The 27,478-nt window shown below is 37.8% G+C and overlaps 4 protein-coding genes across 6 annotated transcripts; 2 read left to right on the plus strand and 2 right to left on the minus strand.

Moving 5' to 3' along the window:
- The first annotated feature begins 2,202 nt into the window (after window positions 1-2,202).
- Window positions 2,203-5,606, plus strand: LOC110845440 (dihydrolipoyllysine-residue acetyltransferase component of pyruvate dehydrogenase complex, mitochondrial). The gene is made up of 12 exons (XM_022091845.2): window positions 2,203-2,732; window positions 2,827-2,984; window positions 3,071-3,120; window positions 3,218-3,304; window positions 3,376-3,630; window positions 3,712-3,879; window positions 4,007-4,200; window positions 4,288-4,313; window positions 4,411-4,547; window positions 4,661-4,797; window positions 5,284-5,335; window positions 5,411-5,606. The coding sequence occupies exons 1-12, from the start codon at window positions 2,581-2,583 to the stop codon at window positions 5,486-5,488; spliced, it is 1,494 nt and encodes a 497-aa protein (XP_021947537.1). The 5' UTR covers window positions 2,203-2,580; the 3' UTR covers window positions 5,489-5,606.
- Window positions 5,607-5,812: 206 nt separating this feature from the next.
- Window positions 5,813-10,720, minus strand: LOC110845439 (pre-mRNA-processing factor 6). The gene is made up of 17 exons (XM_022091844.2): window positions 10,370-10,720; window positions 10,141-10,294; window positions 9,923-10,058; window positions 9,698-9,821; window positions 9,569-9,601; window positions 9,199-9,477; window positions 9,044-9,105; window positions 8,779-8,967; window positions 8,530-8,586; window positions 8,307-8,457; window positions 8,143-8,243; window positions 7,757-7,989; window positions 7,463-7,666; window positions 7,188-7,351; window positions 6,733-7,112; window positions 6,380-6,645; window positions 5,813-6,138 (listed from the first exon to the last, which is right to left on the minus strand). The coding sequence occupies exons 1-17, from the start codon at window positions 10,471-10,473 to the stop codon at window positions 5,986-5,988; spliced, it is 2,790 nt and encodes a 929-aa protein (XP_021947536.1). The 5' UTR covers window positions 10,474-10,720; the 3' UTR covers window positions 5,813-5,985.
- Window positions 10,721-11,211: 491 nt separating this feature from the next.
- LOC110848024 (diacylglycerol kinase theta) lies at window positions 11,212-27,316 on the minus strand. Of its 2 annotated transcripts, none has more exons than XM_022095118.2 (30): window positions 26,769-27,316; window positions 25,947-25,998; window positions 25,522-25,601; window positions 24,850-24,955; window positions 24,723-24,771; window positions 24,411-24,439; window positions 24,312-24,344; window positions 24,132-24,219; window positions 23,895-24,026; window positions 20,446-20,519; window positions 19,695-19,921; window positions 19,371-19,534; window positions 19,078-19,268; window positions 18,882-18,993; window positions 18,752-18,768; window positions 18,352-18,618; window positions 18,231-18,281; window positions 17,945-18,141; window positions 17,563-17,653; window positions 17,293-17,376; window positions 17,143-17,181; window positions 16,991-17,062; window positions 16,887-16,926; window positions 16,626-16,811; window positions 16,516-16,539; window positions 16,372-16,445; window positions 15,913-15,972; window positions 15,822-15,840; window positions 15,602-15,689; window positions 11,212-15,514 (listed from the first exon to the last, which is right to left on the minus strand). In XM_022095118.2, exons 1-30 carry the CDS (start codon window positions 26,826-26,828, stop codon window positions 15,383-15,385), a joined length of 2,838 nt encoding a protein of 945 aa, XP_021950810.1. In that variant the 5' UTR covers window positions 26,829-27,316; the 3' UTR covers window positions 11,212-15,382. The 2 variants fall into 2 exon arrangements, with proteins under 2 accessions (XP_021950810.1, XP_021950809.1); XM_022095117.2 differs by having other exon boundaries at window positions 16,991-17,077.
- Window positions 20,513-23,887, plus strand: LOC118434813. Of its 2 annotated transcripts, none has more exons than XM_035849115.1 (8): window positions 20,513-20,817; window positions 20,913-21,061; window positions 21,159-21,321; window positions 21,399-21,551; window positions 21,632-21,748; window positions 21,816-22,278; window positions 22,371-23,072; window positions 23,157-23,887. In XM_035849115.1, the coding sequence occupies exons 1-8, from the start codon at window positions 20,678-20,680 to the stop codon at window positions 23,427-23,429; spliced, it is 2,160 nt and encodes a 719-aa protein (XP_035705008.1). In that variant the 5' UTR covers window positions 20,513-20,677; the 3' UTR covers window positions 23,430-23,887. The 2 variants fall into 2 exon arrangements, with proteins under 2 accessions (XP_035705008.1, XP_035705009.1); XM_035849116.1 differs by having other exon boundaries at window positions 21,819-22,278; window positions 23,157-23,886.
- Window positions 27,317-27,478: the final 162 nt, after the last annotated feature.

Consider the following 27,478-nt stretch of genomic DNA (forward strand, 5'->3'; position numbering starts at 1 on the left):
ACTTAAAAAAGCCCTACCCTACCCTGCCCTTAAAAATTCAGGGTAATAAAAGCCCGCCCGCCCAAAGCCCTATAGGGTAGGGCAGGGTAGGGTTTTTTAGGCCTTTTAAGATGGCCTTATAGATTTACCAAGATGTCTGTCTGTCCGTCCGTCTGTGCGTCCGTCTGTGCGCACGATAACTCTCTTTAAACAAAAGCTATCGACTTGAAATTTTGCACACTTCATCTTCGGGTCAAAAGTAAGGATGAGTTCGGAGATGGGCATGATCGGTCAAGTAATTGGCCGGTGGGGGTCATTTCCATCCAAATGCGTTGCCCTTAACTACCAAGAACCTTTAGAGCAGGTTAAATTATTTAAGTGTAAGTAAAATATTTGTAGCTTGAGAAATATCTATAGTAATAATTTTAAGTAATTTTAGTATGAAGATTGCGACTGACCTCAAAGCGTTTAAATTGGAGTGGAGTTTCAGAAATTTTAAACCTGGGAGACCCGATAGGGTGACCCGACGGATTTCTAAAATTTGTAGTAGGTAGTTGAAATTTGGAACAAAGGTTGCTAGTGGATTGTAACAGACAAAAATGAATTTAGGTTGGAAAAATTTTAATCTTGATGGACCCTATGGGGTGACCCATACTGATTTTTCAAAATCGTCATATCGAAGTGAAATTTGGGAGAGAGGTTGCAAATGGGTCTTAATGGAACAATATGAAATGAAATTGGAAAAATTTATATCTGATGCGGTTATCCATATCTATTTTTAGAAATTGCGTTAAAAACATGAAATCCGGCACGGTAATACTTACAATTAGTGGCTTCTCATCAAAGAATTTGAAATTAAAAGTTAGCTAACAAGGGATACTTTCGAGGTGATAGTCGTGTCCAGGGTACCACTCATTGGTCTAAATGTTTTTTGATCGAGTGTTTCTCACGGGTTCGGGTTCTTACTTCGGGTTTCGGGTTCGGATCGGGTTTGGGTCCTGCTTCGGATACGAAATTTTTGAACCCGAAACTTTCGGGTTCGGGTTCGGGTCCGAGAAATGTGATCCCAAAATTTCGGGTTCGGGTCGGGTTCGGGTTCCGACTAAGAACCCGAAACCCGAACCAACAAGAACTTTTTGCCACAACGAACACGAAAACATTAAAAAAGAAAATAAAGTGTTAACCAAACTTGCTACGACGGTTATGCTGCAGTAATTCATTAAATAATTCAAATTTTTAATTGTCGTAACTTCTTTTCACAAGTGTCTTCAATTAGTGTTATGGTTTGAATATTAAAATAAAATATATTTTTTATCAAAAATTTGCAAAATATTTAGCTTGAGCTTGATCATTTTCAGTTTTCAACTGATTTAAAAATTTCTGAATGTCACGGAAAGCCATTATTCATGGTCGATTTTTTGAGATTGCATTATTATGGTCAAGGAATTAAGAGTTATGTACTTATGCAGAAATGTGCTTAATTATAATTCCTCGGTCATATTTACAGAAGTATTGTTTGTTTGAAACCTTCCAAAGAATTTTTAGCTAAAAAGCCAGTCACCCCTTAAAGTTAAAATATATTCGGGTTTTTCGGGTTCGGGTTTCGGATTTGATCCGCCAGTTCGGGTTCGGATCGTTGCAAACGGGTTTCGGGTTCTTCGGGTTCGGGTTGCCCTCAAGTTTCGGATCAGTGGCATCGGGTTCGGGTTCGGGTTTCGGATTTGCAAGAACCCGACCCGTGAGAAACACTAACCCATCTTCGAACTCGGTCGATGCCCAGATGCATGTCTGTATCAAATTTGGTAAAATTCAGCCTACTCCTTCGAGAGTTATGGAAAGACAGACAGACGGACAGGTCGATTACATAAGCCCTAGTCCGGGCTAAAAATTATATGCCAATCGTTCATTAGAGTCTGGCTTTTATGTAATAATGCCGTCTTAAAAGGCCCCGCAAAGTTGCTTGGAGTAGGTTTTTAGGGTATACCCTACCCTATGCACATCTCTACTTTCCCCTTCATAAAAGTTACTCAAATTTTTCTCAAGTACCACCTAGAAAGTGAAATGCAACTAAATATGAAACTAAATATGTGAAATGAGTGAAATTTGAAATAGTTCTAAAATTCTGAGTTTGTTTCATTCGAGAGTCGATAATATGTAAGTTCTCATTGCACAAGATAAATGTATCACGCTTTGTTGTGGTGATTGCATCGATTGATCGTGTGATTCTCCGGGGCGAAAGAAAGGTGGGTCTAGCTCAGCTGGGAAATTTGACTCTCTATTTCCAGACACACTTTCTGCCTATCTTTCTTCCAACTTCTTATTCCAGGCAATTAGTAATTATAACTATATAATTGCTGCCACGCCGAGCTATCAATTTGTGATTGTCCTCGCCAGCTACCTCCAGTGTCGGCTACTTTTTTGACTCCTTATTTTCCTTACTTCTTCCTTCCTCATCCTTTCCACGTAAATTCCAATCTTTTCCTTGAAAGTTGAATGTTATATTACAAGTTGTAATTTACAACAACAACTGAATGAAACAGGCAGCTTCCACTTGTTATCTTAATTAAACTGCACTACTAGTCTCTTCAAAACAACCCAAAGATGAACCGGTCTTGCAATAATTTGCTGAGGCTTTACCTCCAAAAAACTGGAAGTGGAGGACTTAAAAATAATGTACATTACAACAACTCGGCTCGGGTGTTTTTTCTTGGGACGAGAACTTTACATCATTTTGCCAGCAGGGCTAATAACAGGTAGACAGCTATTGCAGCTAAACTACTAATTAGTTAGTAATGATAAAAGATACTCGTGACAGAAATTGTATTTTTGGTTTTGTTTTGTAAACAGACTAGTCCAAGCAGACGTCAGAAAATGGAACTCTATAAGTGAAAATGGCCAAGTCAAGCGACAGTACTCATCTTATCCGGATCATACCACGGTTTCACTGCCAGCCCTCTCGCCCACTATGGAAATGGGAACGATTATTAGTTGGGAGAAGAAGGAAGGTGGGTTTTTATCTCAATATGCTCAGTACTTATTGCATTAAGCGACTGCACACTAGTACACAGGTGCTAATTATGAATGCTTCTAGGAGACCCACTGAGTGAAGGTGATTTGTTATGTGAGATTGAAACTGATAAGGTAAGCATATTGACCTAATGCTTTTCACTTATTGAATTATGGGAAAACCTAGATGGCAGAGAGCAAATAATCTTTATTATGTGTTGGTAATTCAAAGGCAACTATGGGATTTGAAACGCCGGAAGAAGGTTTTCTTGCCAAGATTCTCATTGCCGCTGGAAGTAAGGATGTACCCGTAGGAAAGGTCAATAATCCAAACCAAGCTGTAGTACTTTATTTGAGCAAAAAATGAATATTCCTTCTATGTATTTTTAGCTGGTCTGTATCATTGTCCCAAACGAGGCAGATATTGCTGCATTTAAAGACTTTAAGGATACAGAGGGAGCGGCACCACCACCTCGCAAAACCCCAGCTCCTGCGAAAGCTGCTGCCGTTGCCCCTCCCACAGTATCAGCACCAACACCTTCACCAACCATTGTTTCTGCCACCCCAGCCGCTCCTGTAGGAGGTCGAAGGTTTGCGTCGCCTCTGGCAAGATCGTTGGCTGGAGAGAAAGGAATTGATGTCGCGGTATACATATATATACATTAATGTTTTCCTAAATTTTTGAGACTATGTGTAACTAATTATGATAATTGATCTTCTGTGCAGTCTCTTGGGCAAGGTTCAGGATTTGCTGGTTCTATCACGTCGAAAGATTTGTCCAAGGCACCAAGCGCTGGAGTAGCTCGACCGGTTGCCGGTGGAGCTCCGTTTATCGACATCCCTGTTTCCGGAGTTAGAGGAGTCATTGCTAAGAGGTTGTTGCAATCTAAACAGGTGTGAAGTGATATTATGGTATTATATTTATATTATATGTTCGCATTATACGTAATGTGGAATCATAATGTGGAATCATCAGCAACCTGTCAATCATGCCATTTATTTTATCGTTTAACTTTAACAGACAATTCCTCATTACTATTTGACGGCCGAAGTTGAGGTTGACCAGCTGCTGGCATTGCGTGAACAGTTTAATAAGACGCTGGATAAGCAAAAAGTTAAATTGTCCGTGAATGATTTTATTATTAAAGCAACAGCAATGGCGTGCCTCAAAGTTCCAGAAGCAAATTCTGCATGGATGGACACCGTGATTCGACAGTAATATGCACACGCTTACAACCATATTTGACAGAAAACGAGCAATGATTAAAATAATCAAATCTGTGCTATATTGTATTAATTTAGGTACAGCTCTGTTGATGTTAGTGTGGGTAAGTTGTCTTGTCGCCAATGACAAAATTTTCTTTCATGAATACCCGTGTAATAAATATGTATATTAATACCATTCTACCGACTGTTACATTTTAGCTGTCAGCACAGAGAATGGATTAATAACTCCAATCGTCTTTTCGGCCGATGCTAAGGGTGTCCTCGAAATTAATCAAGAAGTCAAAGAACTTGCGGGGAAAGCAAGAGCTGGAAAGCTCCAACCTCAAGAATTTCAAGTACAGACAATTTATTAATTTAATAATAAACTAAATAATACCGTTAATGTTGCAATTGTATGTATGTTAAATCTTGTAACTTACTAAATACAACCATGTTCAATCTTTTTTAGGGAGGAACAATCACCGTATCGAATTTAGGAATGTATGGAGTTTATAACTTTTCTGCCATTCTAAATCCACCTCAGTCCTGCATTTTGGCCGTGGGTGGAACTTCAAAGAGAGTCGTCCCTGCTGATAATGAAAAAGGGTAAAATACCAAAGTCTATGGCCTTGCGGAACCACGATGTTGGTATTAAAAAATACCAACATCGTGGTATGTATATATATGTTACTGGTATTAATACATTATTAAAGGGTGAAACCTTATTATGGGAATGCCTTCCGTTCGTCTGTCCATATCCAAGATAACTTGCGAACAGATTTTAATTTCGACATGCGGTCTTCGCTTATGTGCTTCTAATTTTTGGGAAGGAGTTAAGTTCGAAAATGTGCGTTGCAGAGTATACCTCCTCGAGGGTGGTCATGAAATTTGGGAGTTCATTTTTTATTTTTTAATATTTTGTTCATGATAGTTTCCACAAGTGATAAGGCAAGTTTTACCTTGATCGCACCCCTTCTTGGTTGGAAAGTGGAATTTGTAAAAAAAAAAAATGGTCGGGAACGACGGATGGGTTTCACCCTTTAGTTACATTTCGATTTTGACGGTTTATGTTTGTTGATTTCGCGTCAACAGGTTCAAGGTTGTCAATGTAATGTATGTTACACTAAGTTGCGATCACAGGACGGTGAGAGAATATTGCATAGTTATTATTAAACTTGAGAGGGAAACATGTTTAATAATTATTATTATTTAATTTTAGGTGGACGGAGCTGTGGGAGCACAGTGGCTACTCAACTTCAAATCCTTCTTATCCAATCCAGCAGCAATGATCCTGTAAATTTTAAAAACAACCTCAGATAGTAAAACTATGTAAACGCTGGTCAAATTACAAAATGACAAGTTGAAAACATTTATAATTGAGATGAAAGTGAAATAACATCTGCTAGTACATCAGATTTAGACTTGAACCTTTGCATCATTTTATGAATTTCAAGTCCAAAAGTGTCGGACTATTATTGGCTGCATATATAATATAGTTTGCGGATATTTATTGTCCGAACACAACAGAGATCATTTAGACAATTATAGATCCTCCTCCCATCTATGTCCCTAGGAAAAAATATTTCCCAATGTAATAAATCAGAACAAGACGCTTAAAACGGCAACTTATACAATTTTATTTTATTGTGTTGAAGATTATATTTCAAACATAACATTAATCAAGGTAATATTTTTTTTAATCCGAAAAAAGTCGGTAGTCAACAATAAATGATGGACTACAAAAGTACAAGAAAAGTGAGAACATTACATGAATATTACAATACATGCATAGAGTTAAGTAGGTATCGGTAACGAATTTGCCACCATAGTCAATATTTCATCTGTTTTCCTTTTCCAATTCTTTATGTCCTTGTTTATCGCACACCAGTTTTCTCCATAATGTGGCTCAGCAAGTAAGCATCGTTTAACCACTTCAGATTGTGTTTGCTGTTTGGATGTACATATAAACAATACGTGATTACACATAGTTACTACATACATGGGATAAATATTGTCGTTGAAGACTCAAATGGAGACAAGTGAATGAGAAGTGTGGTAGTATCAGAAAAGGGGACCAGTGAAAATCGTAGCAGTATCGGAAGGGGATAAGTGTACATACGCGATTGTCTCTATATGTTTCTACAATTCTACATAGTAAGTTAATTATGTATATGGAATGCAACATTACCTCAGTCCCATGAAGTAGTTCAAACTTGTAAAAATAGGCCCAAGTATCCCCCAAATCAGGTTCTATTTTCAACGCACGGTTAAACCACTCTCTGCACTTGTTCAGTTTTCTCTCGCTCCAAAATAATTTAGAGACTGCAAGAAGTACGTGTGGATCGTGTTCACATTTCTTGAGTGCGTCCACGCTCTTAGTTTTCCTTTGAGCCTTGCCTTCCACAAATATTGCTTCAGCCCACAGGGGACCAGACGTAGGACACTCTTGCAATGCTGAAGTTAATTCATTATATTACAAACATATTATATGACTGATATTTGTATTATACATGGCAGAGTAACATAAATAATTTGATTTACCTTTTGCAAGCATTGGCTCTGCAATGTCTTTTAATCCTGCACGAATCTCTATTCGAATGGATTCGAGCCAAAGTTTATCATTTTTTGGATTTTTCAATCTGGCTTTGTCCAAAGTTGAGCGAGCTTTTGTTAATAATCCACGCCTTTCCTCAATCCTTGACATAAGGATCCATAGAGGTATCGAATCTCCACACTTTTTAGTACCAGCCAGATAAGTATCTCTGGCTTCATCCAACTTTTTTCCCTCCTCTAAAATTTGTCCTTTCATCATCCATAGCTTTGCACAATCTGGAAATGCTTTTAATCCTTCGTCAAGTAAATCCAGAGCAGTTGATATGCAATCCAGGCACCATTCCAACTTTACCGACTTGACCCAAACTCTGTAAAGGTTTGACAGTTATTTATTTTATTTTAAAAATACCAGAACAATTAATATTCATGTCATAAGTAAAAACCTTGGTGTTGGAGCAGATGCACGGGCTTTTGCCAACAATTTCCTGGACCGTACGTATTCGTTGTTTTCAGATTCCAGTTTTACAGCAGCTAACCAAATTTCTTCCGAATTAGGATTCGCTTGGAAAGCAATGGCTAAGATTGATCGAGCCGCTGGCACGTCGCCCTGTAATTATTATTGAATAAAAACTGACATTTGAATTGACCGGTTGTGTGAAGATCAAGAAAATGCAGCAAGTTATACTAAGCAAAAAACAGATATTAATTATTAACTTACAGCTAGCCACTTGGACTTTGCACCCATGAGCCAAAGGACTTCGGATTGAGGGCAATGACTAACTGCTTTTTGGAGCAAGGTCTCCAAACTTTCGCGATCCCCATGCTGTTTTTCAAAAGAAGCAGCCTGCTTCCAAATGTTTTTCTTTGTTGGGAATACGCTCAATGCATGGGTGTAAATTGCTCTTGCACACTCAATAGCTCCCTGAAGTTAATTAATTAATGATTATAGTTGAATTTATCCATGTACAGATGCAGCAATGCAATTTAAACAATTTTTTGTTTGTTTACACACCTTTTGAGAACAATTTTCAGCGTCTTCCAACCACAACTCTTTCCTTTCTTCGTCTTCTAAACCGTGACCAATCATACACTTTATAATTGCTCGACAAGTCATGTAAGACTGTGCTTTGTCACATTCGATGGCATCCGTTAGCCATTGGTCACGATTTAATTCTACTCCGTTGGATGACAAAGAGCTGATGGCTCGTTCAATAATTTTATCAACCATTTGATGATTTCCTTGAGCTGCAATTCAAACGAAAAATATATAATGCTTCCATCATTTTAATGTGTATATGTATAACGCGTTATAAGCAGGAACAAATTATTAGAGACCATTTCTGTAGGCATTGCTAATTATTGTAAAATTTGCACCGTTTGTATACTAAAATTTATCACCTTCTTCTAATTTAGCAGCTGTGATCCAGATACCTCTGTCCGTAGGAATATTCTGTCGAGCTTTATTAAGCACTTTTCTGGCATTTTCATAACTCTCCAGTCTGGAATAAGAATATGTTTTGGATTAATCAGATTTGTTTTATGAGGTATGCGCTATTACTAACCTCGCCAAAGCCAGCCAAAGTTCGACTGAGGCGGGACAACATTCAACAGCTCTTCCTAATAAAATTTTTGCGTTATCCGGTTCCTCCAATTCGATTGCCGACTTCCAGAGCCTAACACTATTTGGAATGTGCTCAAGAGCTTTCCTGAAAACTAAAATTTAATCAAAATTATTACCAAGTTCAATTAATTTTAATTTATATAAAAACAAATAACAATCCTCACCTTTTTTCTTTGCTTTTGTTTCTAATTCCAAATCTGCTGCCTTTGCCCATACGCGAACTGAAATACACGACATAAAGATAAATCATAGATATTCCAATGTGCATGGTTGAGAGCTTGTTGCACAAGAGATACGTATAGGAGGAAATGGATAAATGGTTAATCGAGTCTTTTATACACTAGCTCTTAATTATTATAAAATAAAATATATACATTAATTTAGATTGTAGAGAATTAAAAATTGTACCGAACCTGAAGTTGGAATGTGTCGAACGGCCTGGGCTATAATTGCTTTAGCCAAATCCGGAGGCTGAAGACGGGCAGCTTCAAGCCAGAGATCTTCAGAGTTTGGATTTACTTCACAGCCTTTCATAATTAAATTTCGAGCTGTCTGGACCTTTCCAGTTACTTCTTCCAATCTGGCAGATGCAACCCATGCTCCTAGATAAAGATAACATTGTCAAGCTTACATAGTGCATATCTCGTATCAAGATGTGTAAAAGCTGTTCACAATTACCTGGATGATTGGGATTTGTTTCTCGGACTGACTTTAGCAATAACCGTGCCTTTTTTATGTCACTGATAAGATAGAAAATTATTTACATAAATAAACAAGAATTGTATGACACATAAAAATATATTATGTATTATAAATTAGGTAATGCCACAAACTTGATATCGCCTCCATATGTCCCTGCCCCAAATTGTTGCAAGTCTGTTAGATATCCTTTGGGGTCCACAACAGTTTGGCCTGACACAGAGTCTGAAACTTGATTCAACTTAACACTCATGAGGGTGTTACGCGCTTGTCCAATTTTTCTCAAATCTAAATCGCCTGACGGAGTTAGGCCTCCAGGAAATGCAGAGGCCATTCCAGACGATGGATCGATAGTCGTAACTGATTCACCTCCAAGATTTCGTGCAAGTACAGAATCTGGCAATGGCGTAAACCTGAAATAGATAAGTTTAATTGAGAAGTTTAGAGTTCGATAAAGACTTTATCATAAAGTAACATAATAGTAATATCTGCTTATGTGCTCACTTTTCTGATTTGGGATTCCTTTGCTTCTTGTTTCTAAAAATTAAATTAAAGACCGGTTAAACTCATTACCAAATTCAAGATGATGCATGAAAAATAATTAAAAAGCGATCATTGCATTATTATCCTAACCTTGCATCACCAACTTCCGGAATACTCAGCCACTCATCCTCGGACACAGAAGACAGAGCCCTTCGCAAGTCACTAAATTGCTGTTGAATTTTTGGACGCTCTTGTCGATACTTTTCCAATTGTGCTACAGAAAACAAAGAGTCGCGTCTTAGCAGTGTTTCAGTCAGTGTCACCCAATACATGTTATACATATAACCTGTATGTATAACTTCTACATTAACATACCTTTCAATTTTATTTCACGATAATCTTTCCTCTTTTCATCCATACGCACATCTATTTGATGGTAAATTTCATCCGCTTCTTCGTCATCCTTATCGTATGGATCTTTATTAAACAAAGATCCTCCGTACCCTGAGAACTATGTAGATTCAAAAACACGCACATGTCATACCAGTATTACTATTACATCTTTTTTATAACTAGTACATGCACCCATTTACCTCGTCGTAATTTGAGTCATTAAGATCTTCCTCCTCCTCTTCTTCTTCGTCCTTTTTTTTGCTTCGTTTATTTGGAGGAGCATGTCTGTCATCTGACACATCCGTTGCATCTCGGGCAGGACCAATATCAGACCGTGTTGTGAACCCAGTAGCTCTGAAATAATAGCAAATTATTACTAAATACTACTCACCCAATTAAACTCATAGAAAACTCATAGTTTGTAAGTACCCACGACCAACACCGGCAACATAACCAGACGGAGCTGGAGTCCCAATAAAATGTTTCTTTGGTTTTGCAACCGGTGCAACAGGAATTGCAGGGACTGTAGACATTTTGTCCAAATACTGTACTAAAAAAACTTAAATCTTTGTCACTGAACAAATTATTAGCAACCAGGAAAATTAATGAGGTGTTCAAAATGTAATGATCACTAGATCAGGAATATCAATCGGACACTTTTCAATAATTTTTTTTTTACTTTTATGCAACAGTTCACACTTAATATTTTGAATTGAAGTAATAAATACTTGTGAATTTTACACAAACAAAAATATGAAAATTGCAGAACGACAGGGAGAGAAAAGTGAGCACAAAATTGCCACTAAATCCAACTCTGGGCACTGCACAGAGTCTCATTCAGCCTCCACACCGCAGCTGCGTTGTGGAGGCAGAATGAGACGGGTGAAAGGTACCCAAGAGATGCGTCGATTTATGCGTATGGTTTATTTATTGGCTCATTGTTAATGTCATCAGGATATTAATATTGGTTCGTCGGTTCTCCGACAATTTCCGCAAGTGCATGGTGTCACCCCGTATGTTACGCCTCGGTGCAGATTTTAGGGGATGTGGGGAGAAATGAGCTTAGCACTAGATCAAGGTGGCATAAATTATCCTATTCATATGAATTATGAAGTATTATATATGATAGACGAACAAAACGAATATGTTGTTCTTTTCCCCCTTGATTTCGCTCATCAAATTTCGTGTCACTGAAATAAAGGTTTTATCAGAGTTATGTATTTTTTATTTGAATTATTAATATTGTTACATTTATTATATAATCTGTATCGTAATAATTAATCAACTATATTAATTGGTAGCTTACAACGAGGAGTAATAATAACAATAATAATAACAATTTAATAATCAATTGATTAATTGACAAGATAGACCCAACTGCATTTCCCACCTATGGCAAGAGGAAGTAAAAGTTACTTTCACTCTCTGAGACGTGGAAAGGCATGGTAAGAAGTGGGGGGCGTTTATGGCAACGAACGATAACCACGTTGGTAATGATCGTGCACTTTACTATCTCATGATTTTTCCAGTCAGTGTTTCATTTTTTTTTTGCTTTCGACTTTCATGAAGATTTTGAGATGAGAATGAGCTTCTCATGCATAAATGGAAAAGTCCCCAGCTTAGTGTATGTGAAACGAGACTCTCTGTGAGAAAAAGTAACCGAGCCCTTTCTTTACTTTCTCTCAGTGGATAAAGGTGAAGCACAATGGGATGCAAGTATCCAAGTTCAATAAGTTCTCGTCCCAATTTAGTGGCACGACAGGGATTTCGAAATAAACGCCCATCGGTTTTGTTATCATGGGACGAAATATGTTGGATAGTCTGTGTGTTGTGTGTGCGTGTGTGTAACACCACCAATGTATAAATACATGGGCTGTCTGCTAGACCACCGTTTTTTAATGAACTTTAATACGAGACACATTTTATAATTACTGAACCCCTTGTGACCACCTTGAAATGCAGTTAGACCATATGATTCCAAATTCATTTTTGATTCTCCTCTGTGAATTTTATGCGTTGGTTTATGTACTCTCAGAGCCACAGACTTGTTTGATATACAATAATATAATAATATGTGTATGAGTTCTAGCAACTACAGCAATACTTCAGGATTTCATATTCTCGCTCTATGTATACATAGTAGTTAATGTATGTATATATATATAAGGACGCCTATGTTACTTAATAATATATGTTAATAAATGACTAAAATTCTGTGCATCGTTTTGTCAGGTTATTATAGAACATGAAAAATTCTACAAGCTTTGATGTGGTAATACATAATATTGACATTACTTACATGTAGGAATAATAGTAAATTATTATGATCTAAGTATTTGCAATACGTAACAATATGTAATAATACACGGTCTTTGGTGCAATAACACAAAAAGTTACAAAAATCAATTCAGGTTTGTAAAAGCGTATATAACAATATATGTAAATATGTAAGCATCTTCTTCTCCTTGCGTAAAAGGCATGGCTTTCATCAGCTTAATGGAACATTTTCATCTGCCGTTTTACAATAAACAAAAGTACGTATGTAAATGCATAAAAGTGTGGTCACACACGGTGAGAAAGTAATTAATAGTAAATAACTCAAGAATAAATACTCTTTTAAATGTACAAACTTAGTTAAAATTGCAGTTATAGCTAAATACACTTTCTAAAGAATTCCAAAATAAATATAATAATAATTCCTCTTGTCATTATAAAATACGCTTAAAACTATATGAGAGTAGAATTGATTAAATGATTGACTTGGCAAGTTTGAAAGGCTTCTAGTGTGAAACCCCTACCTACTTACAATATGTCGTCACAATGTCCTGAGAATTTTTAACAAATGACTCGTTTTCATATAAATAATACAAGTGTTCATTTGGACTTTGGTAAAGGAATCACGGCTAACTTATTACGATGATGAGTGGCTGACTGCATAAGATAATATTATGATGTGTGTAACAATTGAAACCAACACAATTAATACATTACCGACAAGACCCGTTTAGAAACAGTCGCTTGTGCCGATAGTTCTAACAATGTAACTGCATACACCGAGTACTTAATAATATGTATGTATGTATGTACCTATTTTTAGCATTAATAAAAAAACATGGCAAACTTTATCAACTGCGTAATATACATAATCACCATCATTACATTATAGTTAGATTACAATTGCAGGTTAGGATTGGTTTGGTTTCCAGCAATTAAACTGCTGCACTAAAGAAAATTCACGAGGAATTTTACTTGTCTCCGGACATGAACCGAGAATCAAGAACAAACACACATTGAACAATATGGTATGACTTCTTGTTTAAATGGTAGTAAAGTCGTTAGTAGTATTTAGTAGTAGTAGTAGTGGTAATAATAAATAGAACTATTTCACGTGAGGTTTAACTGGTGGGGGGAACATGGGAAGTAATTAGTTAACAATGTCGTCCTGCAAAAACTTATCATAATTTAGAACCTCTGTAATAAAACCGTTAATTGATGGCTATGGTTCAGCAGGTTCGTATGTGATTTCTCAAATTGTGTACCTTTGATGTATTAAAACGGTTGGTTAGTTGGCTGTATGTGTTGTGGAAATGTTTCATTTTTGTCCAATAAGTTAGTCTTTAAGAACTGGGTGGTGCATACAAGTTTTGTGATTTCTTTCACTGGTTATGTCATGACTGGCTTAAGTGAATTTTTCTGCTCGACATATATCAAAGTCGAAACCTTTTCCTATTTGGACAATGTCATATAGTAGTAATTTGTAGTGGTAACAACAACATCAACAGCAACATTAGTAGTGAGACGAGGAAAACCAAAAGAAGTTTCAGGAATGGAACAAAATCTAATCGAAAGAGCGATATATTTTACTTAATAATTTTCTTCATAATGCACTCCAACTGTAGTTTGGAAATTTAATAATTGATGTTGTGGGCTTAACTTGGTTTTAATTAATTTTGAAAAGACGGCACAACTCAGCAGATGCCTCAAAGTAGTATGCATGAGGAGGATAATAGGTAAGAAATGTTTGCGTCGATTTTTAATACTGAGTGAACCAAGTGCTCTCACTAATTTTCTCCTTTGTTTTCTCCCCCAGTGTATCATTGCAGATTATGGCACAAAAGAAACTATACGTGTGAAGATAACCAACATAACATGTATTAAATATGTATCTCACATCCGTCCATCCATTTATCACCTAACTCACAGTTTTTGCTGCTCTTTCATCCATGTATATATTTCTATATGTATATATCATCTCGCTCTTCACGAATACACGAAAATTTCAGAGAAAAATTTTGGCAACTTCAAATCATTGTTTTGTTTCAGCTATTCTCAATTCTTTCCTCTTTTTTTATGAAATAAGAACACAAAACATGATCAAAAATACATTTTCTTGTTATCAGTTTACTTTCCTCCAATAATGTGAGTGAAGCGTTTCAATGAGTAAGAGATTATTATTTTACACACGTTTTGCCTTCATTCCCTTCTTTACAACAACTACTACTCGTCCTCTCAGAAAAGCATCTCCACTTCCTGCCCACCAAGAAGCGTTGAAGACACTCGTGGACGACGCCTGTAGTTGCCGTGACTCGAGGAAAACTCCTCCAACGCCTTCTTCCCATCTCTTTTCCCGTTCAATCGCCCATGTAAAAGCTATCATCTCTTTGTCTACATTATTATTAAGTATTGAGTGGAATGGCTCGACTGTGTTTTTTGTGTGTTTGTGTTGGTGTGTGTGTAATGTATATTTGCGTAGTGTAAATATAATGTGTATTGACTACGTTTGCACCTTTGTGAAATTGGTATTGAAAATGTACTCTATATCACTGAACGAATTGCACAAATGTATAGGAAATATATTTTGACCACGCATAGCAATAGTGAAAGCAAATGAAATCCAGTACTCGTTTACATATATACATGGTTGTAACTCTGGCTGAGAAAAAGTCTTGTAACTCATCATAAATTGTAATGCTAGAAAAGAAATATGCATGTAACTAGTCAAGGATCAATTTGGGTAATAAAATTAACGTGGAATATGACGACGACGTTGTATATAGTATAGTAATAGCACGAATGGAACTGATGGATGACTGCATAAAATTGTGCATACAGGACCGTGTGTGACAGTTGACTTATAAAATCATGCATACAAACTTGTAATCTGAATCTCAACTGAACGAGCCAAGTGAACATGTCATGGAAAAACGTTGTTGGTTGACCTCCGTCATACCTGTCGTCTCCTTGGTCGTAGTCTTTGAAGTAGTAGTCACAAAGGTGAAGGGGGAAATATGCAGGATGTTGTGGCTTTGGAACAAGGTATGCATTTCTGCCCATGATGCTGAGCATTGTAGTAATAATCGTATTAATAATTACAAGAAGAAGAGTCCAGGAGTAGTCGAACGACACGATAATGTAACGCTGATGAAGGAGGAGGAAGAGCAGTCAATCATCGATGGGGAGCTGATGGTGGGAGGACGCGGACGGGGGTGTGGGCGATGGACATGTGACGGTCATCGGTGACATTATGGCTTCAGTATTTCGTCGCTTCATTTTCGTTTTCTTTAACATTGTAGCCTGAAAGAAAGTGGAAATTTGAATTACTTAATCATCACGAGACTTATGAGATTGCTATGCGTGTAGGAGATGCAAAATTACGCTTACCTTTAGAGCAGATTTTAGAATGACAACATCCCCCGGTGTTTGGATCCACGGCTCGCCGTCGACCTGAACCGGCATGTCAGAGTTGAGTCTACAATAACAATAAAATTCACATAATGTACGAAAATTCCTGAGAAAGAGACCAAAACTGAAGCAGCCTCAACTTATGAGTCGAGATGCATTATTTTATTGTTGATACAAGAATATCATAAACTTAGCTCACCGAATTTTGATATGTCCACCTATACGAAAAGGGGAATAAAAACGATTAAGACAGGTAGATCTGTGATAGTCCGGTGAGCATAGTCAAATACCTTGTGCAATTCTCATAGCAGAACGAAGCCCAGACTGAATTTGTCCAAGATGAACCACGCCTATGATACAAACATGAAATATTTAACAATGTTTAATCACCCTGTGGAGTCATTTGTCTATTTTTGATTAGATGAGGCAACATAAGACAGCGAGTGCATGTGATACACACCCGAATAGGTAATAGGAATAATGAGATATCATTGTGATATTGAGTAAAAGTGGAGTTTCATTTTCACCATGCCACACATCTTTATCACTTGGACTTTCATTTTTTGAGTAGATTTGTAAAAAACTAAAACCACGACAAGGTAAACCACAATCTGACAGGAATTGGAAGAGGTAAGGAATATACATAAACATAATATGTACTATATTCATTCTACATATGCACACAAGTATGTACGTTAGCACGAAAGCGCACATGGATGGACGATAAAAATGAGCAGTAACGTAATTACCTGTAACGCCAACTACCTCCAACATCCCGTCCCAGTGATTTGGCTTGGAAAATTGGTCTTCTTTTTCAGGTCCCCTGGAATAAAATTAATTGATATTAATCATAGTGCACGACGAATTATCTATCTAAACTCCTGCATACTTACCATGGATTTGCCCCTGACCCCCAACTAGTCATAGTTTTAACAAAAACAAATCCATGTAAATTTGTTTATTCGGTGAGCATTATGAATGGATGAGAAAGTGAAATGCATACCTTAAAATATTTAAAATTATTATTCCTTCTACAGGAGGGAGCTCAATGTGCTTTCCATCAACTTCAAGACGAATTTCTCTATGAAGGTCTTTGCACATTTTTCTTGAAACCATCTTCTTTAATCCCATCTTCACATATACACCTTTGTTATGAAGTCGAGAGTTAAATTTATTTGGGTTCTCTTCTCTGAAATTCCAAACAATGCTCAACGATGCAATTTACGACAATCTCAAGTCTTTTCATCAAGATTGTATTTTCTACCTTGCATTATGAAAATCCAAACACAGGTCAGCATCGATTCCTATTATTGTTGAGATATTGTTGATATTATTTATTAATAATATCATTTAATACTTTAATCTTACCTATTCCAAAGTAGTTGTTCATCACATAAATGGCTGTGTTATCTTCACTTTGCGCGCTTGCACCAATTTGCACTGAAAATAGAAGCTCTATGCAATTTCTTATCACCATCACTTTACTGAGATAAGTTATTTTTGCGAATGTGTACACTTACTTGCTTGGTTGACGGGCATTTTGTCCTCTGCCTTCTCATCTGATAGTAAATAAGACATTAAATGCATTAATGTTGAATTATATATCCGCATGAGCTAGAAGTATGTCCTAATCCTAATTATGTCATGCTTAATTATGATGTATGCCATACCTGGATGGAAGACGACAGTCCATCTATCCAGTCTAATCTCTTCAGCGTCAATCACATCTTTAAGTAATGTCTGAGCGTCCTCTCCTGTTAAATATCAACAAAACCGTCAGCTTTCACCAATGAATCTCTGGCTTATTGTACGACGTTTGAAAGTGTATTCGTGATTTAGGATTAGTTCTGCACTGGCTAAAAACTAATTTTGCTGCTTTATTTTTCCATCAACTTATTCTATATTTTTTCCCAATGACCGTACTGTGATTGGTCTCTTACTTGTTTCACCTCCTGTGTATCCTGGGCCCCAGCGAAGGACTCTGGCCAAGTCGTTCCCAGTACCCAAGGGGACTATGGCACAAGGGGGAGACTATAACAGCAACAAAATTAAAATTCTGATTTTAGTTCATGATTTTAGATAATGGAACGGTTTTTCTGATGACTGGTTGTACTTTTATTAATATTACGACTTTCTTTGTATGCAACAAGTGACAATGATTAATTTATAGATAAATAATATTGTTATCAGTTTAGATATTATGCTGCTTATTCTTTTATGAAATTAATTGTCCATATGTATTCATAAAGCTTATTAAGCTTAAAGAACGCCTGACCTACTTCACAAGTACACCGTCCCCTTAAAGATCTGTAAATCACGTACCTCGCATTGTGAGTCTTGTCCCACATTGTCTAAACACTGTAGCACCCAACCGATTGTGCCGTCTCCTCCGCATACGAGAATACGATAATTTGCAATGTGTCGGAACACGTAAAGCCCGGGAAGAGGACCACCATTGTCAAGGTCAAAGACTTGATACGGATTTAGCAATTTTCGAAATGACCCAATCAACTCTTGTCCTAAGAAAAATTAGTAAAATATCAATCAGGAATAATTTTTTGAAGCGGTTCATTATTCTCCACATGACGAGTTTAGAGGAACAACATACCTTGGCATCCTCCAGATTTGACATTCACAAACACGAGGAGGGGTGTGACCCCTTGAGACAAAAAAGGTGAAATTTTAGGCGAATAGATGACAACTTATCGAAATTTACTCTTTTCATTTACCTTGAGGAATCATATGCGGAGCTAACGCTGGCAACATCATCACAAGTAAATTTTTTTCTTCATGCATGGATTCTCTCAACGTATAGAACGCCTGCACTGCTTTGTGACTGTCCTCGTAGGTTATAACTAAACTTCCGTACTCATAATAAATAGGGCCTATAGAACTATACTTGTTATCCCGACCTATGTACTCGAGTAGAACATTTTCGTACTGGCGTTGATTGAGATTAGGAGTTAGATTTCCAACATAAAGTGCGACTGTGGATCCTAGAAACAAATCAATGGTGGTTCAGGATAAATGAAAACATGGGCATTATTGGTTCCAGAACCAAGATGTGTTATATTACGTTACGACTACTTTATAATAAGGATTAGTATTAATAAATGAGATATCCCTTACCATGCGGGTCTTCAGAGCTAAAATTAATATAAAAAACAATTGTTTTCATCAACTATGCCCATCCCTTCTTAAATAGAAAGTATTTGTGTTTGGGTTGTTTTGAGTGGGTCGTGACATATAATGTTTATACCTCTGCATGTGGAATCGAATTTGCTCCATTTGTCGGAGAGAATCTCGAGCATGTTCTTTTAATAACAGCCACGGTTTTTCATCTGCTTCTAAAACTCGTTCAGTGACAGTTCCTAAAATGATAGGAAAAAGCGTGAGCACGTGCACTGAGCAAACCACTATGACGAGTAGTACTCGCAAATGTAGGGTCTCATTACCTTTCTCCACCACAACTTTAAGCATTCTGTAAGCTAGTTTTGTTTGAGGGTCAAGTCCAAATTGATCTAATGCAGCACCAACTACATCCGACACGGTGGATGAGTCCGAAACTTCGATCGTTGCAATACTTTGGGCAGTTTTCAGTCGACCAGAGTACACTTGGATTTCTCCAGTAGTTTTTTCCTCTTCCCTAAAGAAAACATGTATGACAAATATTAGATTTTTATTACGAGTTTTCTTGTCTTGAGAAAGTTGCGCAGTGTTGTATCTCTAATAAACTGTATCAACCAACCTGAATCTCAAGAAAATTGCTGGACGTTTGCCCTCTCGACGTTTCAGACTGGCTATAGGATTGGGATCGGCAACTCTTGATCCAACTTCGTCATATGCATCAGTGAGATAGTAATTCTCGGTGGGTTTCGTTATGTGAAATGCACGTAAGCCTGCCGATAGGATCTGTAATGAAAATAATAATTGTGACAATTAACATCACACACAACCATCACGACTCTAAATCTAAATAATATTGTAGCAGAGGTTTTCCATCCCACCAAAATGGTGATGACATTCCCAAACCGGTATAATTAATTATCAAATGTAGGGTTTTTGTCATTACTTGATCAACGGTGGCAGACTTTTGGACCGAAACTGGTCGAAATAGACGCCGTCTGAGTCCTTGGTTCCCATCATAAACCTTGAGTGTTTCTTCGTCCTTGTCCGCCTTGTCATGCTTGCTCGGGGGTGGTGCTGGGGGCTGCATGGAATCGCTCTCTGAGTCCCCCCTACTCGGAACGGGTCTACAATCTCGGTCCCCACTACTAAACTCCTCCGATATACTTCGTGCTGTACAAGTAATCAACAAGTCAATATGTTATTCATGGCGTCATGTAAGTCTATTTACTCGCACCTTGTTCGAAAATATGTGAATACTGTGTACACACTACACACGAACAGCACTCGAATTCAGGAAGCAAAATCAAACATTTCAATCATGCAGTCCAGCACACAGAGGCCAATTCATTGTGACTTACCTTTAACACTGAACAAAGGATTGACTAAGAAGCGACTTTCATGGGCCTTTTTGTTGCTGTGTGATCTCGCATTCTAATCAAAGCGGAACCAAAATAATATTGAATGAATAAAGCAAAATAAAAAAAAGTATAAGGCAACAACAACACAACAATCCTTTAATGAAAACATGTATAAATAATATTCTCAAAATTTGTGAGCGCGCTTGGTACACTATAACTTAAGCGAAACTGATGCTTCAATACGCAGCATATTGTGCAATATTTGCTGTTATTTGACTTGCAGTTATACAAAATCAAACCGCATCAGACATTCAATCTCAATCATTGAAGACTTACGACAAGATAGTTCTCTCGTCATGGTGTCCTTGGCCCTTGTGAGTGTTTTGGAGGCAACCCCAATGATGGTTGAACTACCGAGCATTTATCGTCGAAAAATGAAATTCATTATTAAATCAATCATGTACAATTTAAAAACAACACATATAGCGACACGTTCTCATATGATGGATGTGGAGCCAGGTTACCCGTTCAAGTCGAGTCGAGACTTGTTCGGATCCAGCAAATAATAATGTGTGTTGGGTGGTGCAAGCAAGCAGTCGCCGAACTGTCGTCCACCCCACTACTAACAAGTGTCTCATTCGATGAGTGGCCTTCAAGCAGAGACGACCTCCGAACTCATTCTTCTCCAGAATTCAAAATTTATCATTGGTAAGTACAGGTTATGCAATAATTTTGAAACATTTAACTTATAGCTCAATTAATTCTCTCCACCTGTCTAATTAATATTATTATATATTTTTCAGTTTAACAATGGACAATTCACCAGTGGTAGTGGAATTGGTGTCATCTGAGGAGGAGGAAGATGAATTAGTGATGCGGCCAGTATTACTGGGAAAACGTTCTCATGTCATCATCAGCAGCAGCAGTAGCTCGGAAGAAGAGAGAGATGAAGGTAAATGTTGTTTTTCAATTAATAAATCTCAAATTAATTATTTCTTCTCCCATTTTAAAGTTATTTTCAATTAATGTGTGTTATTGTCATTGTATAGTTATTGATAACAATCTGGTTGCCAAAACTGGAGCAAAACGGCTTTCAAGATCGGCTCGAGATCAGAGAGGTCAACAACAAAGGACCCGGAGTCCACCCCCAACTCGTGCGCCAGGTCCAGCTGGGGTGATTACTGCAGCAAGTGGGAGTGGACAAGCCGTGACGTAAGTTTCTCAATATTTTTATGTTTGACCCTCGTTTATTGGGAGAAACACAATATTTTTATTTCTAATTATTCCAGGATTCGTATTGTCAAACAGTATAGAAGAGTCAACAATAAAAGGTCAACACTGCCGGACAAATTCTGGTGCAAATATTGTGGCGCTGGTTTTCCGAGAATATACGCTCTGAATAGGCATGAAAATACGCATGAGGGGAAGTTCAAAGGAAAATCGTAAGTCACTTAAAATTCATGGATTAGTGGTTAATGTAATTAATATGCATAATAATTTATGAATATGTTCAAAATTGCAGTTACAAGTCCAAGAGGGGAAATTATACATGCCCGTATTGTAGTTCAGTCTTTTCTTTCAGCACCAATCTGTTGAAGCATATCAAAGAGACGCATGTCGTGTCCCCCCAACAAACCATGTAAGTATTTATATACAATTGTTATGCAATAATAATATTGGAAAAGTATGTAATTTTATTGTTTAAGCAGGACTTCGAATGAAATGAAGACTATAAATCCTTTAAATCACAATTCAGCGTTGAAGAATAGAGGGGAGGATCCGTTGGACCCACATAACGAACAATGTGAAGTGGAGGTCAAAAATCTGCTCGAATGGGTGAAGGAGTTTGCTGCCGGTCAACAGCGAAGAATTGACCTCAAACCAACATCGGTCTATTTGGCTGCGTCACTTGGCCCAAATTTTGACCCCAAAATACATAAACCATTCGAGTTTGTCAGGAGCGGAGATGAGGGGATCCGATTTTACATTGGTTTTAACTCTAAAACAATTGGACTTAATGACCATCATCTCCGTTTTCCCGATATTTCACCACTTGGGAAAGCTGACAAGGCTGGAGAAACGTGTGTCCTCCTAAAAATTTGGGAATTTAAGGTTGGAAGTCATGTCGAGAAAGTCAGTGTTGCTCGTGCTTTGGAGGCATCCTTGATGGTGAGTTTCAATTTTTGTAAAACATTTGATTGTCATTTTGTTTTTATGCCTCAACATCTACTTATATTTGAATTTTTTGTTTGAAATTTCAGGAATTTGCTCTTACTAGTCAAGAATTTAAATCTCGTGATGGCAAGGAGTGCAAGTTCTACAACCAGCAACGAGAATTGGGTGCGTTCTTTAAATATTGCAGTAAGGAACAGCAGAAGACGTCGCTGGAGAAAGCAGTGAAAGGGGTCTCATTCATATGCTGTCAAGAGGACTGTCAAGGAGGGTGCGAGGCGATTGCACATTTGAAGAGCGACGAGTGTTCTCCAATCAACTTCCCTCTCAAAGAAAAGATTGTTGTCAGGCCGTTGAACATTGGCTCGGCCTCAAAAAAATCCTCCAAGACGAAAGTGGACAAGAAGAAGAAGAATCCTCTAGTTACCCCTGCCGAAATCAAAGTTGAAGTCGACCGTCGTCTGAAAGACCTTCAGGAAAGGAGGCGACAAGACCCCGACCACGAACACCATGTTTACATTACCATTTTGGCAAGAAAACAAGATTTTCCTGGACTCTGCACCGCCCGGGATGTATGTAGGGCAATAAACAATGGTGGACATGCCCAGGCCGTGATTTTATATTACGTGGGAAAAGGAGAACGTGATGGGATGAACTATTATCATAAACATCGTGCTGACATCAGTGCCGTTGCAAAGAAAGCATCAGGTGGTGACTATTGGGTCATACAAATTGCAACCTTCAAGTGTTCTAGCTTAGAGGAAGCGGAGAAGTTGGAAGCAAAGTTGTTGGTAAGATCATAGTTTTGCTTTGTAATAAAAATTATGTTTAATAAATGTACATGCATACTTATTATTATTTGCATCTTTTTGCAGATGTGTTGCTTATTGCAAGCTCGGAAGAAGATGACCGGAACAAATTTCAACCCAATTAATGAAGCCATGCCATGGTCTGCTTTCAACAAATTAACAGAGGAGGAGAAACTGCAATCTGTCCGAATGGGAGTTGCTGGAGTTTCTCCGATAACTTTGCAAGGAGTTGTTCCACATTTCACAATGGGAAAAATCTCATTTCCCGTCAACTTGGGCTACGCAATCAAGAAAAATAAGATTTTGGATGTCACCAGCATTGCCCCTTCTGAGGATTAATATTTTACATTTTACATTTTTGTTTTTCATTTACGTTATACGACTGTCACACTCATTTCCACTTCTACTTAATATTTGCATACTTGAACGTGTCATTATATTAGGGGTAGTCAAGGTTAACGATTATGTGGATTATAATCGATTACGATTATAATCAGGAACTGTGAGCGACCCGTTTAATTTTTGCCGATCAATTTTTTAACTATTTTTTCTGGGAGCGACGAAAACAAACAAGTTAATTATAGTCATGACACCGTCGCTGATTTTTTTAAAGTTCCTTTGAGAAGACGATTATAATCCAAAATAATCGTCTATTTAGACGATTATTTTTTTCCAAAAAATAATCTAATCGCCAGAGAATTTTCACCCGATTATAATCAGGAATCGATTATAATCCAAATAATCGTAAACCGTGACAACTAAATTGGCTGTAATTTAACACATGTACTACATATTTTTTTTTACCACGGAACTTCAGTTCTGGGGATGGACACGGCGTGTGGTGGGAGGTAAATTGGTTCAAATTGGCCAAAACCACATTCCGCTGGCACCAGTTTTAGACAGAACCCGTGAGCCGTAAATCCACACCACTCACACCTGAAAAGAGAAATGGACGCAAAATGTTAGTCAATGTTACCCTTAATCCATTTGGTCCTCAACTTCTCGGATGATCCATTATAACTCAATTATATCAACACGTACCTATTGCCCGTCAGACACTCCGATGACCAACAAGTCTTTTTACAAGCAACACATTTTGAATTTGAGGCTAGATTTCCTTCTCGCCAAGCTACTCGGCAAAATCAAAGAAAATTGTTTAACGCAACTGAATATTTTCACGAAGAATGTCAAGTATGATTTCTAATAAAATGGTTAACGTACTGTGGATATGCCGTACAGACGACAACTCCCGACCTAAAGATAAAACGTTGAAGTTATTAAATTATTTTGCAAAAATTGAAATGCAGCATATATGATTACCTGGAAAGTATGTGGCACATTCTTTGCAGCTGTAAATGCATACAAAATTGGTTAAATATTTAAAACCAAATGTAGAAACTAATGAGCCTTAGCTAAGACATCACATCCAAGCCGTTTGAATTGAAACCAATGATCGTTAATTTCGAGATGATGCAGTATGAAATACTTTTATTTTATACATTTATAACATAAGAAAATGCACGCGTACGCATTTAAGGTAAATAATTGTCAATAGATTTAGTAGCTTATTTTTTGGGAGTGGTTGCATTTATATGTTTTACTACAGTTACTTGATTTTATTATTAGACTTACTTGGGCACCGACAGTTCCATGCAGTCCATATGAACAAAATACTCGCAGACTACACAAATGAGGAAATCAATCAATTATTACTTGTTTTGCCAGCCATATTACTCGAATACATCAATGATTTGCTTACTTTCACATCGAATTCCTACGGTTTCATCCAGTCTCTTTCGGCAAACTTGACAAAACTTTCGCTTGAAGTGACCAGGCTCCGACCAACAATGTTGGACCATGGGGGACTATAATATTAGAGAATTATTGATACCTTACATGTACCTTTTCTTTCATGCATGCATACGCTGGCGTATCAGCGCATAATATTTTCATTTCCAACTTTCATACATATTTGTGTTATATTTTGACATGAATTCCTACATATATGTACATATTTATCAGTCAAGCAGTCACAAAACGTGCCACTACTGGGCTCTGTCATGAAAAGGAGGAATCGGAAGAATCGTAAATGTCAACTAACTCTATATTTAGATCAGACATGCTGCGAATGTTTACTTTGAGCAAGTGATCCCAGTCATTTTATGTTCTGCCAGTGAAAGCCCACACACAAATATAATCCTCGTTTTAGAAAAAAAGTGAAATAAAAGTAGGTTTGCAATCAGAATTGCTTGTCGATCAGTTGCATACATTGTGATTATACTACTGGATTATATACTCATGCATGGATGGAGTTGTGATAATGCGTATGAACAAATGGTATAATTGACATTATCAAAGAAAACCTTATAGTGAGAGGTTTGTTCGTTTTCTTAGCCGTAAATTCATTATTATAACGTCCAACAGTCCTTACCTGCACATGTGAGAGTGCCACCGTGGAACATGGCGTTGTTACGTTCCGCACACATCGCTCATGCACTACGAAGTTGCAAACTGCAAATACAAAACAAACCCATCATATCATTAAACATTTGGTGACAAAATAGGTGGCAAAAACTCTGAAAGCTGTGCAAAACCCATCGATGGTGCTTTCCTTGCTTTCTCTATGCATTATAATTTCGGTTCTCGGAAATATGCAAAACTTTCACTCAACTACTAGATAGTCAACAACTGCAGCGAAAAATATCATTTCGAAAGAATATCATTTCATCGTTTGATTGGAACTGGCTGCTATATATTTAATTTAAACCTTTCACACCACAAGTCGAGCTTAACTGACTAAATGAGAAGTGTATTTATTGTACAAGCGTATAATAGAAAGCGGTGAAAGAATTATACCTTCGCAAATGTGACCTTGCTGTATTAGACCCCATAGCATATCGGTGCAGACCTGGAACAAGAAATTGGCATATTTATGAGTATCTCGAAATATATGAAGCGAGTAAATGATAACTTTTTTCGAAGATTAGTAACATTTTTTGTATAACGTAAGGTATGAGGTAGATTTTTCTTGCAAATTGTAATTGTTTTCAATACATACAACTTAATGTGGTTGACGAATGTCTTCGGTATTGTGCTGTGCAAGAAATTGACCTTGAAGGTCATTCACGACCCAAGAGGAGACATTTAATCACTAATTTTTACGAATTATTTCCGATTCCTTTACAAGTTGCGTCAGATGAGAAAGTACAGATATATAGACGTGTAGCTTAACAATGGTCGTACATATCTGTCATTTGACGCAAATATTCGCCACCAGTAACTAACTACACTAAGGTTGCAACGTATTTACCAAAGATCACAGACCGTTAAATTACTTAAATATTAAGCCGCTACTCGTAAATGTTACAAATGAAGTCATACATTTCATCTTGGATGCTTGTACATATGTAAATAAGTATTAGCTTGTCTTGGGGAAACGGTTGCCTCTAGTCTCGATACCACACACACCACCCTTTTCTTTCAACAAGTTAACAACTACTTCACATTTCGATGGCGATTCATGTAACAAGGTTGCCCAGTGTTTGAAGCGAGAATTCAGCGTGTGGGAAGGTTGATGACAACTCACCCCCGTTTCTCAATTAGTATAAAGTGTTTGACTCATTTACGAAGACTTACCAGTTATGATATGTAAGCGATGAAATGATAAACTTCATTTACCTGGCAGTAGGTGGGCTTATGGAAAGTTTTTTTGGTGAAGAGATGCCCATGGTGAGCCATGCCCACCCTCAGCACCACATTCGGATGACCAAAGTCACCACTGCATGTTGGTCTGATGAGAGAAACTGGTCACTGGGTGGGTGAAGGCGAAAGTAGACCTCCTCACCGCACTTGCTAACCCACTCACTTGATCACTAGTGCTGCTTTCACCCTTGCCACTGGGCTCTCTGGGTCGGGTGGGTGTGGGTGCTTCGGGGCGAAGTAAGAGAGAGAGAAAGGCGAGGCGAAGGATTGGGGGGATCAGTCCTTGTGTGTTCTCAGAGGTCAACCTCAGTCGGGTTCACTGGTCATTCAGAGGGCTCATACCCAGCAGAGCAGCAGTCCCCAGTGATCACCATGTCGAACTTCCTGTGCTGGTGGTGCTGCTACTGGTCTGCTATACGCCATGGCTACTTCCCTTTCACTTTCATCATTGCGACTGCGAGCGACACACCTTCTCTCTCCGCCGGAGAAGAACCCTCACTTTTTTACTCCTTTCCCAACTACAATGCCAACTACACAGCACAGCCATGCTCATCCTCGTCCAACTGTGCACCATAGCCGGATAGAGAGCTCCGTAAGCAAATACACGACTCCTGTCCCCCATCCAGAACTATGCTCCCCGCACCACTCCACACACATTGCTGCTCCTGCTGCACGGGAACCACACG

Source organism: Folsomia candida, unplaced genomic scaffold, assembly GCF_002217175.1.
Source record: "Folsomia candida strain VU population unplaced genomic scaffold, ASM221717v1 Fcan01_Sc003, whole genome shotgun sequence".
In the NCBI taxonomy this organism is placed as follows: Eukaryota; Metazoa; Arthropoda; class Collembola; order Entomobryomorpha; family Isotomidae; genus Folsomia; species Folsomia candida.

Coding starts and splice junctions, on each gene's coding strand:
- LOC118434813 (XM_035849115.1), top strand. CDS start 20,678: ATGTGTGTTGGGTGGTGCAAGCAAGCAGTCGCCGAACTGTCGTCCACC. Junction 21,552..21,631: donor GGGAAGTTCAAAGGAAAATC/GTAAGTCACTTA, acceptor TCAAAATTGCAG/TTACAAGTCCAAGAGGGGAA. Junction 22,279..22,370: donor CTTTGGAGGCATCCTTGATG/GTGAGTTTCAAT, acceptor TTGAAATTTCAG/GAATTTGCTCTTACTAGTCA.
- LOC110845439 (XM_022091844.2), bottom strand. CDS start 10,473: ATGTCTACAGTCCCTGCAATTCCTGTTGCACCGGTTGCAAAACCAAAG. Junction 7,667..7,756: donor CTGAAAATTGTTCTCAAAAG/GTGTGTAAACAA, acceptor AATTAACTTCAG/GGAGCTATTGAGTGTGCAAG. Junction 6,646..6,732: donor AGAGCCAATGCTTGCAAAAG/GTAAATCAAATT, acceptor AATTAACTTCAG/CATTGCAAGAGTGTCCTACG.
- LOC110845440 (XM_022091845.2), top strand. CDS start 2,581: ATGAACCGGTCTTGCAATAATTTGCTGAGGCTTTACCTCCAAAAAACT. Junction 3,121..3,217: donor GTGAGATTGAAACTGATAAG/GTAAGCATATTG, acceptor GGTAATTCAAAG/GCAACTATGGGATTTGAAAC. Junction 4,314..4,410: donor CTCTGTTGATGTTAGTGTGG/GTAAGTTGTCTT, acceptor GTTACATTTTAG/CTGTCAGCACAGAGAATGGA.
- LOC110848024 (XM_022095117.2), bottom strand. CDS start 26,828: ATGGCTCACCATGGGCATCTCTTCACCAAAAAAACTTTCCATAAGCCC. Junction 24,956..25,521: donor TGGCACTCTCACATGTGCAG/GTAAGGACTGTT, acceptor CTAATATTATAG/TCCCCCATGGTCCAACATTG. Junction 24,772..24,849: donor CGTAGGAATTCGATGTGAAA/GTAAGCAAATCA, acceptor TCATTTGTGTAG/TCTGCGAGTATTTTGTTCAT.